The sequence below is a fragment of the Anguilla anguilla genome, chromosome 4 (genome assembly GCF_013347855.1).
Source record: "Anguilla anguilla isolate fAngAng1 chromosome 4, fAngAng1.pri, whole genome shotgun sequence".
In the NCBI taxonomy this organism is placed as follows: Eukaryota; Metazoa; Chordata; class Actinopteri; order Anguilliformes; family Anguillidae; genus Anguilla; species Anguilla anguilla.
In genome coordinates, this window is record NC_049204.1 from 22,670,074 (window position 1) to 22,690,652 (window position 20,579).

The following is a 20,579-nucleotide window of genomic DNA, read 5'->3' on the forward strand; positions in this document are numbered from 1 at the left end:
CGCAGGGGCCTCGGGCGTGCCCGAGCCAGACCAGGCTCCCATCTGCCCTCCACACTGGAGCTCCGGCCTCTCGGCCCGCTGCCCTTCCCGCCAGTCCAACAAAGCGGATTTAGGGGCTCAATAAAACGCTGCTTCTTTATTACACCGCTGTTTGCTCGCCGCAGCTCACTGCACACCATGGCCAGGCGCCTCACAGCCTTGTAATTCAAAGGTAAACATTGTGCGGAAAGAGTTTAAATGAGAAGCATTCTTCAGAGGGTTGATATTTCGTGACAGTGCGCTATATTTTTTAAAGCCGTGAGCTGCCCATATCCTGGGCTCGTGACAGGCCGGTGAAGACGAATGCAAATTAAAAAGAGCAGAAAAATGAAACCAGGCATATCCATTTCTCACTCAGGTATTTCAGTTAAATAATACATTAGGTTCTCTTACATTTTTTAAAATGCAATTTAAAATATAGTTAGCTCTGCTGATGACATGATTTGGGTTGTTTTGGTGACAAAGTGCATCACAGACCGAGATTTGTTTTTAAATGAGTAGGCAAGATTTTTTATACATTAAAAATAAATGTGGTGATAACTTCCTGTTTTTTTTCCCCCGCAGTGTCAATTTGCACGTGCATGTTGACAACGCTACAGTAAGTCGCTAACACCTCTTCACGGCAGCAGGAAGACCTTTCACCAAATGTCACAGCCAGAGTAATTGACTCCATCAACTGCCAAATGAGCAACATCAATAAGGCTGTCGTCACGCTTCTGGCAGAGTCCTCATCAATGATGAATGCGAGATTATTACAGTAAATAATGACTCATGGGGAATTCTTAATCACATAAACTTTCAAACAATATCCTGCGGGGGGCAACCTAATCTATAGAAATCATACAAAATGTATTTGTTTGATTTTATTTCATTTGCAAAGGCTCTTACCCAAAAATTTGGCATTCTATCCATGTATGCAGCTAGATATATACAGAAGTAATTCAGGTTACATACCTTGCAGAAGTGTCACATCTGAGATCTAAATCTGCAAACATCTGAGGTACATTTTGATTTTAAATATAAGAACTCACTAATCGCCTGATTCCAAAATTTATATCCATGGCATCCCCCATTCATGAAAAAATAAAAGACAATATTCGTTACATATTATTATTGTTGATGTTGTTGTAGTTGTTGTAGATGATGATGATTATGGTAATAATACTAATATTCATAATATTAATAATAATGATAAGAATCATCACCATCATCATCATCGTAATTACCCTGTCAATATGCAGATCCCGTGATGTACGCTGCCCTTCTGGTGGAAGTGTAATGTTATCTCCCTGAGGGAAATAATGTTCATGGCACCCTGGGTGAGAGTGCACGGACCCCTGTGGTATTTCACCTCCTCAGATATGATAACAGGATTGATCACTCATGCATCAGAAATGCTCCGTACAGCCCCCTTTTTCAGAATAATAATAAGACTGTGTTGCTTGTTTTAATGTATCTTAGTACAGTGCCATGTACGACAGTACACAATACCCACAGAAAGTATTCGCCCATGTTTACATCCGGTTGCCTTAGAACTTTAAATAATGACATGTATAATTATTAACTAAATAAATACAATGATAATGTATTTAAAATAAAACAATCAAAATGTCTGCAACAGTCTTAAAATTAAAATTTTAATCAGAAATGGTTTTTTAACATTTATTTTGGCAGCAGTATTTACCATTTAGTAGGATTTTCCATGTCTTCGCTTGAGTACACGCTTTTTTCTTCCTCACAGCCATTTTCCCTCTTCTCCCTCCGCAATTAGGAATCTCTCAAGCTACCACAGTGAGCATCAGCACGCGCGCAGCAGAGCCCTGCAGCCAGAGCCGGCACACTGCTCCGAGGCGCTCACCGGCAGGCCAGAGGCCCTTTTACTCCGTACACACAACACAAGAGGAGCCCCAGCACCCACAGAAATGAAGCTGCTGTTCTCACTGATGTGAACTGACGGCCTATGGCCACCGGCGCCTGACAAGTTGCAGCATTAACCCCAGGAACCGCGGGTTACCCGCCCTTCCTCTTTTGTCCCAGCACCGTAGACCTGTGGTCGTACTCGGCTGATGAAACCGCCGAGGCCCAGGCTCAAGGCTGCAGCTACGGCGCCCAGCCCTCATCCACAATGAGCCCTCACTTCACCGACTAAACTACCTGGGAGCCACTCCGACGGCCATTTTGGATCAAACTCACTTTCCTTTCAAATCCGATCAATCGCATCTCCAGTTCAGTTTAATTCCTACAAGATCATGGTGAGATGACAAACTAAAATACGCTCGACAGCCCGTTTGTCTTATTATGCTGTGCTTTAGGTCCCCTGTCCTCTATCTCTGGCTCTCGTAGTAAAAAAATATTTGTCAGATATGCACCGTTCAAATCACTTTCAAAGAACCCAGATCCATCAATCCACGGCTACTCTTTTTGCCTTGGAGCAAAAAAAAGTGTTTGTGGCTGTATTTCAGTGTAAGAGAGGTGGTATAGTTTGTTGTGGTTCATATTCTGATGTCTGCTTGTGCTCTTGAAAGTAAAGCTGCATGCATAATAATTAATTAACTGCATAATTTTTCTTCCATGATGAGTATAATTATTCCAAAGACCAGAAGAATGGCAAAAAAAACACCATCTGAGAGCTCTTATTCAGGAGACCTTGATTAGCTCTGCAAGAGCAGTTTACACAACATGCTATATTTAAATGTCTATTCCATTTAATCATGATACTATAAAAAATATGAGATTAGTGGAAATTAATGCAACTCCATTTGGTTAACCAGCCATGCCACAAGCCAAAATATTTACTATTGGAAGCAGAAGTGAACGTCTACACACAGGATATAACGCGTTGCAAAGTAACAAAATAGAAATAGGCAAAAAGAGAAATTATTTACATTATCTTCCAAAGTAAAACACGCTGAAACAAGCCCATGTTGTGAGAAGAATCTTTTGAACAAGAATGCTTTTACTTTGATGGTTATTATCACAGTGTTTTCTGCAATACAGATTCTCTTTGCACATAAAGAAGAGTGAAAGGGACACCTAATCAAGACTGTGAAATCACCATAATCCATGGCTCCAAAAAATGAGTGCATTTTCCATACTGCATTCTCACTTTCGGTCAACAAGGTCATAAATCAATTAGGTCAATGAATGATGCACTGTTTATGAATTTAAGCATGCCGGAAAATCCCTAGAGGGTTATGCAACAAGATGTTGTATTTCTGGTTGAGTTTGCGTTCACAAAAGAGCAAAATACAAGATAAGGGAAGAAATACATGAAATTCATGAAATGAATGGAAACTGGTAACATGCTACTCAAACTACACTTGTAAAGTAAACGATCACACAATTAGTTTAGCAACTGGTTCTCAAAATGATTCAATCCAACGTCACTGTTCTTGATTCAACAGAGGTAATGATTGTTCTTTCATAGTAATTAATCGTGGGACCATGCAGATTTTTTTTATTGACAAGCTTTGATTTAACCTCCTGTGGCGCATTTCGGGGGGTTGCAGTGCCAAGTCACGTGTAAGGAATTTACAAAAGCACAGATAAGAGTTTATGACAGGACATCTTACACGCCCACCCACAATTACACACATACTTAGCAAAGGCATTTGACTGAGATAGCAGAGCATTAACGCAAGGAGTTTTAGTGCTTGACGCATAAGGGATAATTATTTCAGTGTGACGCAGAGAGTTCAGCTATCTCATATGCTTTCATCAGAGATAAAGAGAGACAAAAAAAACTTTTATCTTCTTACCTCTGCTGCTAAGAAAGACATCGAAGCAAAACACTTTTCTTCTCTATCACCAGTCTGTCAAGAGGCCCTGCTGAAACAGATGCAAATCAGACAAGTCCAGTTTAAAGCCCTAATTATTATTTCTCTTTTAAAGACATGATAATGTTGCTAAAGCACTAAATTCATCAACAGAACAGAAACATGGCACCATAATACCTAGTTTCTTCTGGGGGTCTTCCTCCGTGTTCTGTCACAACTGAACAAGGCCTATCCAACTTCGCCTACGTGTTCTTACCATTCACAGCTCTGTCTTGCTTTTTAAGCACAGTGTGCCATGTCTGCTACGTGTATCTTTGTTAGACTACTATGTGCATGGTCAAATGTTTACTCTCCCTTAGTTGGGAGTGCAGGGCTCCTGCCCTTCCCAAACAGTTCTCTGCTTTCTGGAAATAGAGACGTGTACACTGCAAACCCTGATGCCAGAGGTGGTTAGGGTGTGCATCAAAAATGCTGCGAACAACAAAAAACAGGGTCGGCCCATTTATTTTGACAATTAAACCATTCTCTCCATGTAACGGAGATTAAAACATGGGCAAATGCAACTTTCAAAGCACTTACCAAATTAATTAATCAAGAATGACCTTAAAAGCTTTGTCCCTCATGCCACACTAAAAGCAGCAAAATGACTGTCTCTCAAACATTAACTTCACTGCCCCCCTTCTCACTTTCATTTTCTGGAACTATTAACCCCAGCTATGCTTCTATGGTGTTGCCATAAAGAGTCTACTTTGAAGTGTGCTACAAAATGATGTACACAAATGTCAACGTACCCCTATGATATGCGCTAGGCCACTAATTATTTATAGTGTAAACCTACATGTGAAAGAATTTTGATAGAAGCAAAGTACACTTTGAAGAAGTGCTAATAAACCCCATTTTCGTCCCATACTGTAGCCTTGCTTAGGCTCGATGATTATTGCCTACATTTAAAAAAAGCTACAGAAACGTGCTTGTGTCTGTGTACCAACGCCGTTGTATGTGACAGGTTTCTGTGCAATATTTCTGCTTGCCGTCAGAAGCAAAGGTGCAGCCTAACCCGCATATCAATTACCAGCTTCGGACAGAAGTGCCCATGGGCTAGAGACATTGCGCATTTGGGCATGGCAGTGCAGTAAATATTTGCAGATCAGACAAATGTTACAGAGTTTACATACTTTGTTGATAAGAAATAGGAGCTGAAATCTCTAGGTTTGTTGGAGAAGTACACCATCTAGAGGAAACCAGTGGTATTCCTGCTGGTCAGAAAAAGTACAGACTAGTGGTCCCCAGCCCTGGTCCTGGAGAGCTACATGGTCTGCTGGTTTTTGTTTTCACCTTAAAATCAGCACCCAATTGAGACCCAAGACACCAGGTGAGTTGAGTTAACTGTGTAATCAACTGCTCTAATTGATTCATGAAGTGCAGAGTCACTATGAAAACCAGCAGACCCTGTAGCTCTCCAGGACCAGGGTTGGAGACCACTGGTATAGACTATGTTGTTATCCACCTAGTCTAAACAGTACAAATGTCTGCTTCCTTACTCTTATGTCCATAAAAGACCGAACAGTGCATAGCAACCAACTGTGGAAAGATTCTAGTTCCTGAGTAGATTATTGTTCATTAGATGTTAAATTTACCTGACACAGACGCAGACACACTTGGGGATTACATGGAGTATGAATGCTGCTCTGCATTAGCCTTTACTTGACAGAGAGAATATAGGCCTACTTGCTTGGCCTCATACACAATGTGGCATGACTTGGCAGTATAAATAATGCAGCATAACTCTTACGGGGAAGCAAAACAAAACAAACGAAAAATATATGTATAAACCATTCTAAAATCCTTGCTCTCTGAAGGCTTAAAAATGTCAAATTACTGACATTGCATAATGTTCTCAGAAATTGTACAGCAATCATTGGAAACACTCCCCCATCATTCTCTCTAACAAAACCACATCACATTACAGAAAGAGGCCTGAGAGAGCAATGGTGAAACATATTTTGTGAAGCCAATGCTAAGAAACATACCATATGCTAGTGTCACAGTTAAAAGTCCACTTTTATGATGCTAAAGGTACATATTTTCAGTTAATCATTTAACATAATGCCTAAGTTACACGGTAGCATTTTCCTTGATGTTTTAACTGATTGTTGTTGAAGTAAAGAACACGACAACAGATTTCCTAATAAAGTCATGCTGTTTAACCTCAGCCAATGAGGAAGGACACACCTATTCCAGTAGCAGCAACTGTGGTTCTATGGTAATTTACCCAGTGTCCTCAGTTTGAATGGTCACTGAGATGCAGTGACATCAGTTCACATTCAAGGTTGGTTGGTTTCAATTAGGTTTATTCAAATATCTGAATAACAAATCATTGATGGGAGAAGTCAATCTTGTGCCAGAGAAGTTTTACAATCATAAAGACACCATGATTCCCTTACAAATGTTATGAACAAAAGAGTTTGGCAAAAGGGACATTCCCCACCACGTGTAGAAATCTGGAGTCTGCAGTCCCTGGTTAACATTTGTGTGGATGCCAAAAAAAGCAAATAAGTGACAGGTTTGATTCCATATTTAAATCTCTTCCTTTGTGCAGGGGGTTTGGCAGTTTCTTCAAAGGAGATGAGACTTTTATTCACATTGCAAAACACACAAAACTGCTTTCTCTGGAACTTTGTGTTCAGCTTACTGGAGCTACAATCAATTACAATACTTTTATTTCTCTCTTGCCCTCAAAAACAAACAAGTCAGGTATTCCATTGCGGGGAAAATGAAGCAGTGAGAAAAATACTGAATGACTCTCCATATTGTGTAAAATTTAGGCAAGCTAAATACTGATGCTGTCAACGCATTGTAAACAGAACAGAGATACGCCAGGACACCGCAGTACACTGAATTGCCTCAGCAAAAATATCCAGCTGTATAAATGGCTTGAATATAAATAAATAAGTAAATAAGTAAATAAATAAATAAATAAATAAATAAATAAATGGCGACTGAACTGTTGAAGGCTCCAGGTATATCGTCTCCCACATCAGATGCCACATTTACAAAGTGGAATGGAATTTGCCACTTAGTGTCAATTAAGCCAGCATCCTCACTAATTATGTAATGCTTGTTTAAATCCAGGCATATTTTTATTTGTGAACGTAGTTGTGGCATATTCTGCTCACTAGTCTCAAAGTTTTAATGCATTTTAGTAACCTATATAGTTGACTAACCTTACCAACGATACAAAACAGTTCGTCATCATTTTCCTTCATTAAGTACATATTTTTGCATGGTTGTAACATTTGTAATTTGCCTCATAAATAGTAACGTGCAAGTTAAACACTCAGGCTTTCGTGTTAGTTAGTAATAAAGCTGGTACTGTAGGGCTGTGTCTATTTAATAAGAAATGTCATAGCTAAGCTGCTGTTAGCCAATACCTGAGGCACTCGAAGTTCAACTAATTTGGCAGAAACCTCCACTTTCTATAATGCGGTCACGGCACATCGTTTCTAAACAAAATATAGCTAATACACTGTAACTTGCACTTAAACAACGTTCCAAAAACAATAAACTATACGTTGGTTGGGTATCGGCAATATTTTCCCTCCAATTTGAAAAAAAATTCTGAAAACTTCACAGCAGGTATAAGAGAACGTGAGAATAATATCGGAATATGCTTTCTGCTTTCTATTAAAACGCAGTCTTACCAGCAGTTTCTGCCTCTTCGTCGGTTCCGTTCCGTTAAGATCTTGTTCAGTTTTCCCCGCTGTGGACTAATGCCACTGTGAAATTAAAAGTTATAGTAAAGAACCTATGCCTGTCCGGAATGCCACTTCAGACTTCAAACTCTGACCCACGCGAATTTCGTTGAGTGACGCTAATCTGGTCACGTGCCATCGTTGGTCTTTAGATGTCAACATTGTAAATGTGCACATGAGGGGGCCGCGCCTTCCCGCGAGGTAGTGTAAAAGAGTGCGTGAGGAATGACTCTTTTCAGGATTCCATGGCAACTTCTGTTATTCTTAATGATTAAATTCGGTCTCTCACATTGTTTATCTGGCATTTTTTATAGGACATCCAGACACCATATGTATCAACCCATAGACCAGTATAGCATCCTTGTGCTCCCCTGATGTAGTATGTTTGAGTTTGAATAAGAAAAGCAATTTCTATAGGATATAAATGGTGTGTGTGTCCGTGCGTGCGTGTGGTGTGGGGTATGAGAATGGTAGAGGTTTTCTTTCAACCAGAAGTCACAGGCACAAGACAAGTTAACACTTGTTTTATTCAGAAAAAAAGAAAAGAAAAAAAAAAAAACATGACATGTGGGTTCCACATAGTGGCTTTTCTCAAAATGCAAATTTTAAATACATAAAAGACAGAAAACAAGTGAAAGTGCCACTCCCAATATGGTAATGCATATTATTTTGTAGATTTAAGCAACAGTGAACTTACGCAAACATACATTTTCTGTTGTGCAAATATTGATTTTTGGCCAGGTTTTTCAGAGGTCTGTTATTATTTTGGAGGGTAACGGGCAAATGGGGATTCCTCATTCATCTTGTTCTATAAAGCAAAATTTAGAGAAGTTATTTTTTGTTATGAAATTTTTTATTGAATAAAATTCTATATATAAATTTCATATAAAGACTATACGAAAATGTTCTGCTAACACATTCTACTTATTACTGCTTCTGAAAATGAGATACAGGAGTCAAACTGGATGAACACTTCGATGAAGCTCGTGACTATCTTTAAGAACAGAATGTCCCCTAAGGTTCTCACACTGGGGTCCTTCAACCAAGATGGGCAACTCACCATTTGCACATCATCCAGCTTCTCAAACGGGGGCTTCTTGGAGCTCATGGACTTCGTAATGGCTACTACCAATAGCAGTGCTAGCACTATGAAGAAGATACAGAGGACTGCAACCAATCCTGGGTTCCTTGCTAGGTCTGTACCATGTTGCCCACCTAAACCATTGAATCAGTAAAGAGCACAAAAAAGAACAGTAGAGAGGAAAACAAACACATCATTATTTTAAAATCTGATTTTACCCAATCCATTAATTCACAAGGTTCGGCCATCCTCACATCTCAAAAGTCAAAGGGCCTCATTCACAAAACATTTCTTAAATTATTTTTACTTTTGTTCTTAAAAATGTTCCTACGAAAAACCATTATGGGATTCCTGACATGAGCAGACCTTTGTTTTTGTGGATATCCCAGGTGCATGAGATGAAGAATGCTGACTGTAGAAAAGTACAATCTGTATATCAAAAGTTAATTCTGTGCGTCATGCCACCGAAACCCAATGCTTCTAGCAGGACAAGAAATCTAAAGAACCATAAGACAAGATGTACTGTACCTAGACTGGAGTTGGTGTTCACATGGGCAGAGGTAAGGTCAGAATTGTTTGAAAAAGAGGTGACAGTTGAAAATGAGATTGGATGAAGACTTGTAGAGGTCTTGTTGAGCGTGCTGAAACTGGAGTTTGGCGAAATTGTCAATGGCCTTGTAGAAGAGCTCTCAACTGGGAGTTTAGGGGTAGTAGAAATGTTGTTTGCTATTGTAGTATTTGAATGACTTGTGTTAGTGGCTGAGAGAGCAGGAGCTGTTGTGGTTAAACCTGAAGAGGAAGTCATTCTGGAAGTTAATCTGGATATAGAAGTTGTTGCCTGTGCCTCAGTTGATGTTGATACTGTTGAAATGGGTGTCTCTGTTGCACAAGAGAAATAGAAACAAATTCAGTTATAAAGGTGTACTATTAAAAATCTTTTATAAACAGACTTTTCACATGTAATGATGATGGGTATCTGGATATACCATATGCCTAATCAAGTTATACATGTATATATACATATATATAAGTTACTGTTAGGGGTTGATGTACAGATATTGACCATTTCTCTTGTTTCTTTTTGTCAGTGGTGAAAATATATTTTGTCTGCCATATTGAATAATTAAGTCGCAATCTTAGCTTCCGATACATTAGCATTTCCATTTTTACAATAGTGGCCTGGGCTACTAATGGAGGAGTTAGACTAGAGGAACTCCTTAATTGGTACAGCTTTCACATGCTGTCTAACACTGGCTTGCATGAATCAATGAAAAGACATTACTCTCCACAGGAGAACCCTATAATTAACACTATAAATAACATGATGGGTTCACCTTTAGGATTTCATGACTCATCACCCTCCTGTCATTACTTTTTTAATTGCTGAATAGCCCAATCATTTATTAAGCTGGACATTTTTCAAGAGTACTAAAATAACATTATAGCTGAAGACTGCACATGTGCCCTGTACTGAAATATTATGTGCAGTGCGTTTTGAGAATGGTACATAAACTTACACTGCTGCCTAACTGAAGCAATTAAGCCACAACTGGAGCAATAGGGCTTCATGAATCCCATGAATAGTGCTTCATGAATCATGATGAATACCGAAGATTGTTATCCGTTATCATGTGATCAATCGTGTGAGCTAATCATTGCATTATGGCTGTGGGCTCAAGTTGTTTTGAATGGTTCAATGAAGTCAGAGATTCACAGGTTGTTGTAGCTCCACCCATTATGGAATTAATGAAACCTCACTCCAGCATAACTGCAAATAAGATTAGCTGCACACAGGTACATCAGTCCTTCAGTGATTTAATGTCATACGCCTGCTTTGATCTTTCGGTCAGGCAGAATTTTTCCCTGTTAGTGATCACCATGTACAGTGCACTGGAGTTCACTGAAATCTGCCTTAAGTAATTAAATTTTGCTAAATAGCATATGCGATAGTACTTCTTTCACATATTTTTGTTAATGTATGCCTTCTGGCTAATCAATTTAAGATCAACATATGTAAACTGCCAAAGAGCCAAACAGATCATTACGCTTGAGACGGCATAAACCAAATAGGATTGACAAACCAATTAGAAATTTACATTTTAAAAAAAGAAGCATTTTCATAGTTAAGGTTTAAAAGAGTTTAAAAGAATTTAATGAAACCTAATTATACAAATACAACATATAAATTTATGTATGATAACATTTGGTGCACTGCAAAAGACGCACTGAAAGGTGTTCTGCAGGCTATTTGCTCTGGGACCCACCTCTTTGTTAAATATTATAGCTCACACAACAGCTGGGGACTATTTATGGCATAAGGTATTTGCAGAATTTATCATTTCAGAATTTCAAATGGATAAAAAAAAATAGAAATTATCCAAACTCACCCTTACCAAAAAATTGGTAATGCAGTAGTAGTCTTTTAAGCAAGGCTGAAAAAACTTTTCAGCTCAGGAAAATTCTCATCTAACAGATAGTATTGAATCAATAAAATGAGTCTCCCTTCAAATGTATTAAATGGAATGCATTAGATCATGTACATTGCATGTAACATATACATTTACCATCTTATATACTTTTAGCTGTCTCAGTATATTGGTTTGCACATTTTTGGAAGTTGTGAACATCAGTCGGAGAATTTTTCCTGTTAACACCTGAATATGAAAAATGATTTTGAATTGTCTTACCTTGTGGAGAGGCTGTAAAGGCACAAAGTAGAGACAGAAAACATACTGAGCACTTCAAACCAGCCATGGTGCCTGCGATTAACTGACTGAACACAGGAGCTGCACCTCACATATCCGTCAACCCAGGATGTAACCAAATGAGTAATAAAATGGGCGTGTCCTGACCGTGCACTGCCTGTTCGCTGCCTGGAGCGGGCTAGCCACTGTTTGATCAGGCCTGTTTGCTCAGCAATTAAAAGGGCACATGAATACAGGCTGCTACTTCCTTCTTCATCAGTTTTCATCTGAACTGGAATTAAGTATTTAATGTTGTACAGACCTATTTATGGGATTGGTCTCTAACAAATTCCTCAACTTAGTTCATATAGTGTGTGCGATTTGATCAGAGATCAGTAGCAATAACCATAACAAGAAAAGTTTATGGTACCTTATATTAGAGGAAATTAGACAGTGCAATTAAATTTCACTTTCATGTCTTTTTTTCCATCATCTTTATTTTTTGGTGATAAATAGTTAGTAGGATCTGAGAAGGACATTTGAGTCCAGAACAATGGAACTGAAATGTCCTGAAACAGACATTGTCCAGGGGGAACAGACCACGAGACATACTGGCTTAGTGGAACAGTAGCCTACAGGTCAAAGAAGTTGCCTGCATACTCCGAGAATGAGTGTATAGTGCAGTAATTATTTGTATTTGCAGCAAACAACTGATTACAAACATATGATTAATTGGTAAATGTAATGATTACAATACGTCAACATAAACAGTAACACCATTGCCATTACATTACTATTTTAAAAAATTTCCCCTGGACACACAGTGAAGTACAGTAAAGCATCCTATGATAGTCATCTTTGATAAACTTGAATATCTACATGTAACTGACATAGCTACATGTAAATGTGCACACACTAACTGCATTCTTAAAGTTGCGCCTCTCAGGAATACTGCCTTGGAAGCTCTCATTTATTATTCAATTGGGCACCAAATTAAATGAACAGCTGCAGGAACACAAGCACACAGAAATTACATCACAACATTCACCAAACACGGAAGAGATAATATTTACACAGCTGATATGAAACATCAAGTAAAAGTTCTGACCAAAGATTGGATCAGAACCACTTATCAATGCAGAGAGGTTGTATTTGAAAAATATGAAAAGGTTTTACCAACATGATTTGGGAATAGCAATATCAGAGTTCCATCAGAGGTCTATGATATGTTTTGTATCTGCAATGGAAATTAATGGACACAGTACTAAAACCATAGATTAAAATACTATGAATAAATATTGCCAATTTATCAGGTCACATGACAGCCAATTGTAGTTCAGGATTTTAGCCACTAGGGTGAAGCAAAGAATTATTCTTGCAAATGTAAATATGCACGAAAGACTCCCGCTTTGAACAGTTATAATAAAGCCAGTTAGCTTTCAGGCACACTGAAGAATGCCCATCAAAAGTTAGCTTGTGGTCCCTGAATTATTTGTTTTGAATAATTATGGATAAATACCAAGGACTTTTTCCTGAGTCAGCTTGCAAGCTATCAAGATCCATAAGACTGCATTAGCAGCAGTATTCCTTTGTGCAACTCACAATCTACCCAACATGATGTAACCAGCCAATCTTTCAGTGGGTATTTTAAATTGGTTTTGTAATATGCAAGTTCAAGAAAAACAACTTCCCAGTCATAGAAACAAATTGATAATTACAGTGTTGATTCTCAAAAACAGAAAAAATGACCCATTGTTTAAGTCTATACCAAAATATTTTATTCACCCTGCCCCCAAGTCTAAATTTCAGCCCGCAAGTTATTAGGATCTGCGATTTGAGTATAAATATGAACAATTCTTAGCCTTTATGACCGAATCACTCTGGCTATACTCATGGACACTGCCGATGCACCCTTTACAGGACATAAAATGCTATTTTTTCCCACTGCATGAAAAAATACATATGCATTGATATTTATAAATTGGATTAGGTTGGTAATAAACAATCCATACTGATTGGAAAATTTACTATTGAATTCCTGGATTTTTAGACTGTAAAACATTAGATATAAAATCCTGCTTGAAATTCCAAAAAATGCAATTAATTGATTTACCCCATTCTAACATGAGAAGTTAGTGCTTTGTTTGAGATTTACATTAAGATTGAAAGTACATCTCAAAACAGTTGTGGAACAGTTAGTATTTTTCCAGTGAGCACAAATCCATTCCCATAAAACACCTCCATTTCTTTAAAAATATTTAGGTGGTCCTCAGATCATATGTAACAGTAGTTATAATGGCAAAATAGGATTAGTGGTTATGACAGAACTATACATGTTCCATCATGGCAGTGAAAGGCACAAGTTTTAAATGTCGTTCTTTCACAGAAATGTAGATTCAGATGGCAAAAGTGCATATTAATAAAGGAGCCTTGATTTACTTAAGAAATATGATTTTAGTAAAAAGGCAAGGTAGTACAAATTTGCATTATTGTTCCATACAAACATTAGGATGCCATAGGAGACACACGTATATATGCCAAAGGTGTTTTAGCAGAAACTCCTGTCAAGTTTCTTCTGCGCTCCAGTGCAGGCTGGGGGTTTGCCACCCTAAAGGAAGACAGAAAGCTAATGCATTATTTCTCGCTTGACCTCACAGCATAACCTTTGCTTCCATTAGAATGGCACAGTAAAGCCACCTTGGATCGCAAAGAAACAATCCCTCCCGTGTCTTCAAACCCACATGGACAGAGGTTTCCAAACTACTTTTTGTGGGCAAAATGTCACCACAGGATCTTCGAGAGCTCTGCGACCAGATCAGCAATGACTCATCACTGCTGTTTGGTGCAGTCCCGCGTGGTTTAGATTTGTAACGCAGCCAAAATGCATGGCAAGATGGCAAGCTGTGTGGACAGCAATGATTCCCATTTTCTAGAACATGCATTTAGCTCATTTTGCATTTTCCTGAGCCGTCAACATAAAACCACACAGTCAATTTAAAAGTAATTTTTGAATAAACAATACATCTGAAGTAGGAACTAAGCCTATTTTGACAATTCTTCCTGTTCATGCAAATATTGCTCTCTCTTTGGCTGCCAACCATTTCTGGTTATGAGTAAGCTTACTTTATATTTTTTTAAAATAACACACCCAGACACTTGACAGATTCCAAACTGAATGAATCTGTCCATTTCATTTCAGGCAAAATGTTAGAATTGGATTACATCCCAGACCACAATGAAGGAGATTCTTTTTAGGTACTGATGACAAAAAAAACATAAGTGGGATAAATAGGTACAAAAGAGAATATTTTTAAAGGTAGCACTACTTTTAACATATAGGGACGTGTAGGGACACACATTCCAAAAAACAGAGGGTATTTTGAAAAACAGATTATATTTGGTTTCTACTGTGACTAAAGATTGGAACAAGGTTCTAATATATATGGAGAGACGGGCCATCCAATGCCCCCAAATGAAAGGATTTCTGATACCGGTGCCAATGGGTCCTTTTCCCCTCATACTTTAACTCACCGTGTACAAGCTACAGACCAGGACGAAGAGAGATGACAGCGCCTTGTCTTCCAATTCCTCCGTGTGCTCCTAGGCAGATTACAAAAGGAGGCATTAAGACACAGGACACAAAAACGGGAGCATGGTACAGGAATAGCGTGGAGAGTACAGACGGACTACAGGCAAATACAGCAAGTTCTGGATATCTACATCATGCGTATGCTCCTAGGCAAGAAGGTACTCCCAAATCACTTCTTGTAGTTGGATGACAGCTTAGAAAAGACACTTTGACGAGTGTCTTACCCCATTGATGGTCACCCAGGGCACGTAAGAATGGGGTGGATTAAGCGCTTTTGTCTTCTGCGCATTATCATGCATGAGTTGGTTCCCCTGGTCTCCCTTCACACAGGTCATGATGGTCTCCCACTTCACAGAAGGAGCATACAGCTGTACACACTGAAGCAAGACAGGCCATATTTTAGACCAGCACACTTCCTCCTCAGAAACACAGGATATAAAAAAGCAAGATTAAAAATAACTATTGAATAAGGGATTTCCAGGCTCAGTGTTGGAAAACCCCTGAATAACCAAATCAGTCACTCTTTGTCTAAAGCCTAGCTCACACAACAGCGACGCAACAAAACCGTTTAGAATATTGCTGAGAGGAGCTGCAGCAGTGTGAACCACTCGTCTCAGAACGTCGGATGCCGGCGCTTGCCATTGTAGCCGGTTCAGGTTGTCTAATCGCAGTTGGCCAGTTTTAGAATGTTGCAAAGCGTTGCCAGTTGCAGCTGGTCGTGTCACAAATCTTTGGTCTGAACTGGGCATTAGTCTGGCACATTACATACCCCTGAGTTTTCCACGGATGTATTATGAATATGTACATTGCATTTGAACATTTCTTATGCTACCTCCTAAGCATTTCATGATGAAACTCATTTAGACCACGGGAATGCCTTTTTTGACATTTAAGACACCATAGCAATAGGGTTAGCCCTAGTTTAACATCACATCTTCTAGATTTACTGATATGAAAGCAATACATTTTATAACTGTAATCCATTATCACCACAATCATTAAGACTATTGGAGAAAAACCATATTTTAAAATTTTGTTTCCTTCTATATGATCAACAACTGAATGACAAAATGCCATGGTCATTTTGAATCATATCAGATCAATATTCAATAGGTTATTCTGTGGCATAAACACAGGATATAGCATTGCCAAAAAGGTTAAAACGTGGTACTTACAGGTTGGGCTGCAGTCAAGACATCAGCGGAGGCCTCCATGCAGAAAATGACGAGGAACGCCATGTCTTCAACCAGTTTCATAATGCAGGTCTGTGAAGAAGTCAAATTACTGAGACCTTGCTGAAGTTATTGGTAGAACTATTACATTATCACAAGAACTATAAGAAGTCTTCAAGTCTTCAACAATATTTAATGATAAATTAAGATCCCTCGGTTATCCAGACAGTTGCTCTCACTTCGATCATGTTACCCAGACACTCTGGATCTCCATGTTGACAGTGGAACTCATACTTTCCCAGGTGCTCGGTCTCCTGCATTGAAACAGAAAATAAAAGCAATGAGAGATGGTTATAACTGATCACATTCAGAAGGTTCTAGAGAAACGGAGCACCAAACCCACTTCCAGCTTACCTGGGCGTTGCCATAAGGCACCAGCTGGACATCCATGATGTCGGCCAGCATGACCCAAGTGGGAAAGAGCTGCTCCACCAGGAAACCCCTGCAGCCAGGACACAAGCTCTCATAGTACAGCCCAACCGTCACATTGGGGACAGCAGGATCTGGCCGTGTAGCATTCAGCTCCATACACTGCTTCAGAACCTGCAACAAATACAGGGAATCACATCGATTCATGTGACCACACATGGCCTCTTGCTCAACAGGTTTATGGGATGACAAAAAAAAAAAAAAAAAAAAAAAAATCATTTTAAATAAATAAATAAATAAATATATATATATATATATATATATATATATATATATAAATAAATAAATAAAGGAGCTGAATTTTTGTTTTCCTGAATTCATAAGAATATAGAATGTGATGGTGGGCTTGTTACAGTGACAGACTGCACTGTCAAATTCAAATGATCTGGAGGGTGAAAAGTTCCTCACCGACTGCATTTTAATTTGGAATATACACAGCAGTAGGTACACAAGAGTGGATACTTGTTAGTATGCACAGTTCTGTTTTTGAGCTCCACTCTAAGCACAGTCCAGCATTCCCTAAAATTCTCTTGCATCCACGTGAGAAGAAACTACGACACAGCGGTATGGCAAGCCATTTTAGCTTTAATTCATTTCTAGAGGATAATCACAAATTCAAATTCTAACTAGTTAGAATGCAAATTATTGATATCGGAAATTCTGTTTGAACTAGTCAAATTGAAAACATTAATTTCAATGGGAGTTGGAATTTGACCTAGATAAAATGCCAATTCCTGATATCATAAAATCAATTCCTGAATCAACAATATAATTTCAACTAGTTAAAATACCCATTTCTGATATGAATTCAACTGTAACTAGTTAAAATTGGAATTCTTGATATAAAGAATAGAATTTTAACTAGTTTTAATTAGAATGTCCAATTTTAACTAGTTAATACAATTATTGATAAAGAATTCCTATTTTAGCTAGTTAAAATTTAACTCTTGATATCAAAAATGAAAGGTCCCATTGAAATGAATGGGGAAAACGCTTGAATTATAACTAGTTACTATTGAATTTCTGATCAAGAATTTGCATTCCAACTAGTTAGAAATGTATGTGATGTCCTCTATAAATTAATTAAATCTAAAACGGCTTGCCATACAGCGAAGCTCTCTTCCAAGGCCTCTGACGTCAGATTTCAATAGAGGGAGATACCGATTAGCGTCACATGCTTGTTGAAAACCCAGGACCTCTGGTGCGCACTTACAAATGCATGACACTAATTAATACATTCTGAAGAAAGGGATCTTTGAAGAAACAGCGGAACTTCAGCCACCATCAGGAGAATGGTCATCGGGAATAAAAGAAGTTAAGACAGTAAAATCAGGTATAAAACCTTTACATAGTATTTGGAAAAGTGGCAAAGAGCTGCTAAAATTGAAAAATTCAACTAATGGTGTTAAATGTATTTGAACCATTTCGACCAAATGCTTATACTCCGATACGTTCGGTGAACATAAAAGAAATACATTTTCAACAGAACGAGAAACATCCTGGGAAAAGTTAACATTATGAAACACAGGCATGACCTCGTGTTATATGCTCCAAAAACAGTGGAGCGTATCAAAGAACTATGATATAAATTGTTAAATTAGTGCAGGCAAAAAACGGCAATAAAATGTATAAATAAGTTAATAAATAAAATATACCAAAGCAACCGTACGCAATGCAATGCCATGCCAGTTTTAACTGGCAGTCACCCTGCTACCTAACATTGCTGCGCCAAATAATTCCTTCAGATATGGTCGGCTCGGCTTTGAAAAGCAGAATAAACGAACTTCAGCGTACCTTGCATTCCATGGCTATTTCCAGAGTCTTGCACCACTGCGATGGTGGATATCCGCAAGACGGTTTGGGTCTGGGTTTCTTCTTGCAGAAGCATTTTTCTAAAGTCATGCATAAAACAAGAAACACAAAGAATGCCAGGACCCTCATATTTAGCTCCTCACTGCGTAGCAAAAGGTCACTGTTTTTTTGTTCGGTCTCAGTCACACTTATATGCTTTCTGTTGCACTTAACTCCTCCCTTCCAATGGCCATTTCTTAGTACGTTCGCTACGATTCCAATTGGGGCTGCATCCACACCTTAGCAGGGCATTTGGTAGAAGGAGAGCAAATAGCGAGGGATGGTGTGCCGCCTATTAAATGAGCAAAGCTTAACTAAACCACTAACGGCAAAGCCACACTACACGTCATAATTAGCTACATGTGGGCCAAAGTGGTGGTGTTTCTACAGCAGTGGTCTCCAGCCCTGCTCCTGGAGAGCTACATGGTATGCTGGTTTTAGTTTTCACCTTAAAATCATTACCTCAATTGAGTTAACTGAGTAATCAACTGCTCTAATTGATTCATAAAGTGCAGAGTCACAATGAAAACCAGCAGACCCTGTAGCTCTCCAGGACCAGGGTTGAAGACCACTGTAATCTACAGTAAGCAATAGCCAACATAATAAGCAATGTTTTTCTATGTAAAATAAAAAAGGTATTATGAATATGACATTAGAAACTCCATTCTGAGCACTAAAACAAAGAGGGAACCGAAAAGAGGGAACAGGGAACTATCCCACTCTGACAAAGACACAGCTCAGCAACTCTTTAGTAAATCAAACACCTTGCATGAACCTGAACAAATGTGCATTATTACAGAGCGCTCACAATATGTGTGCAGAAATAAAAACAAAGTATTGCAAAAATAAAACTTAAAAATAATATTTCTGAGCACACTATGCTCTGTACCATAAAGAAAGATATTGATTTTTTATTATAACAAAGTGCTTTTCTTTGTGTAGACCTCTCCGTGGAATACTGCTCTTAGTGGGACAGAACAGTCTCAGGTCGTTTTCATGGCCATATCTCACTCTTGTTTCTCGCCTCTTTTATATGCCACTACAATCCATCCCTGCTGAGGCAAATAATCGTTATATTTTATGGGTCAGTGGCCATGCACTCCACTGAAGACCACAATTTTTCTCTTCTCTGTGAAGAATGCCTCCCAGAAACACAAGCACCTGCAAGCCAGGCTCTATAGCCAAAGAGTTCCAGTAATATCATTCACACTGAATCACTGTAGGATTGGGCAGGAATTTCCACCTGGGGCATCGCTATATAGGAAGACCCCCATACCGCTCTCTTTCTCCTCGGTACATTGGTAGGGAAGTTCTACCATTACTCTGCCATATGCTGAAAACACCCATCCCTTCCATCAGATGTCTCCTGATGTATGTGTGTATGATGTATTTATGTACTGAGCTGTGAGCTGGTATATGACACTTGAGAAATGTACATTATAAAGATTCCAAGTAGTTTCTATTCTGCTGTGCATTGTCGTTCGTTTGCTTTACAGCAACACTTCTTGAATGTCCTTTCAACCTCTGCGCTCCGAGTTTCCTGGATTGTCGAAGATGCACATTGTTACATTTTATTTTATAGTGTGCTGTTACAATTTAGTTTTGATTTATTTAATGGCTGTCAAGATATTCACACAATATTGGAGACATGCATCTAGTCGGATAAGCTGCAGTAGCTGCGTAATGCACTGCATTTTTTAATTTGCTGTGTCCAAACACACCACACTTAGAAAAAACGGTTCCCTTTTTAGTTATTTATGGAACCATCTATGGTAGATGAGAAAAGTGTGAAAGTGCCCAGACTGAACCATTTTCCCTGACAAAAACTCTTGAACTAGATAGGGTTCCTCTATGGAGACACAGAGGAGCCTTTAATTTGGAACCCTTTCTCCAGAGAGTGCATAATGTTGCACATTGAATTTTGTCAATCCATACTGGAAAATTGAACTGTCACTTCCACTGTAAAGTTTTAAAAATCAAATGTGTTGCATAACTGGTCTATTTTTTCTGTTATACAGTATTTAGCAGTTGCACAATTGCAGACATCAGCACTTCTTGGAAGTGTAAATATGGCAGCAGAAGCAAACTACTGAAAAGGCAAAGCCACAGTTGGTATTTTTTTTCACAGAAGCAACACACTTCACAA

The 20,579-nt window shown here is 38.6% G+C and overlaps 2 protein-coding genes across 4 annotated transcripts in view; both read right to left on the minus strand.

Annotated features, from left to right (window-relative positions):
* Positions 1–7,649, minus strand: part of LOC118224633 (cAMP-specific 3',5'-cyclic phosphodiesterase 4D-like) — a 92,562-nt gene extending 84,913 nt beyond the window's left edge. The window contains exons 1-2 of one of the 3 annotated variants that reach the window (XM_035412204.1): positions 7,517–7,649; positions 3,798–3,867 (exon numbers count right to left, since the gene is read on the minus strand). In XM_035412204.1, the coding sequence (XP_035268095.1) occupies positions 3,798–3,818 (21 nt within the window). In that variant the 5' untranslated portion in view covers positions 3,819–3,867; positions 7,517–7,649. The remainder of the gene's footprint in view (positions 1–3,797; positions 3,868–7,516) is intronic. The other 2 variants (XM_035412205.1, XM_035412208.1) reach the window with 2 other exon arrangements.
* Positions 7,650–11,800: 4,151 nt separating this feature from the next.
* On the minus strand, positions 11,801–18,601 carry LOC118225457 (gamma-interferon-inducible lysosomal thiol reductase). Its single transcript, XM_035413886.1, has 7 exons — positions 18,377–18,601; positions 16,508–16,696; positions 16,333–16,407; positions 16,097–16,186; positions 15,146–15,298; positions 14,864–14,932; positions 11,801–13,940 (listed from the first exon to the last, which is right to left on the minus strand). Exons 1-7 carry the CDS (start codon positions 18,521–18,523, stop codon positions 13,881–13,883), a joined length of 783 nt encoding a protein of 260 aa, XP_035269777.1. The 5' UTR covers positions 18,524–18,601; the 3' UTR covers positions 11,801–13,880.
* Positions 18,602–20,579: the final 1,978 nt, after the last annotated feature.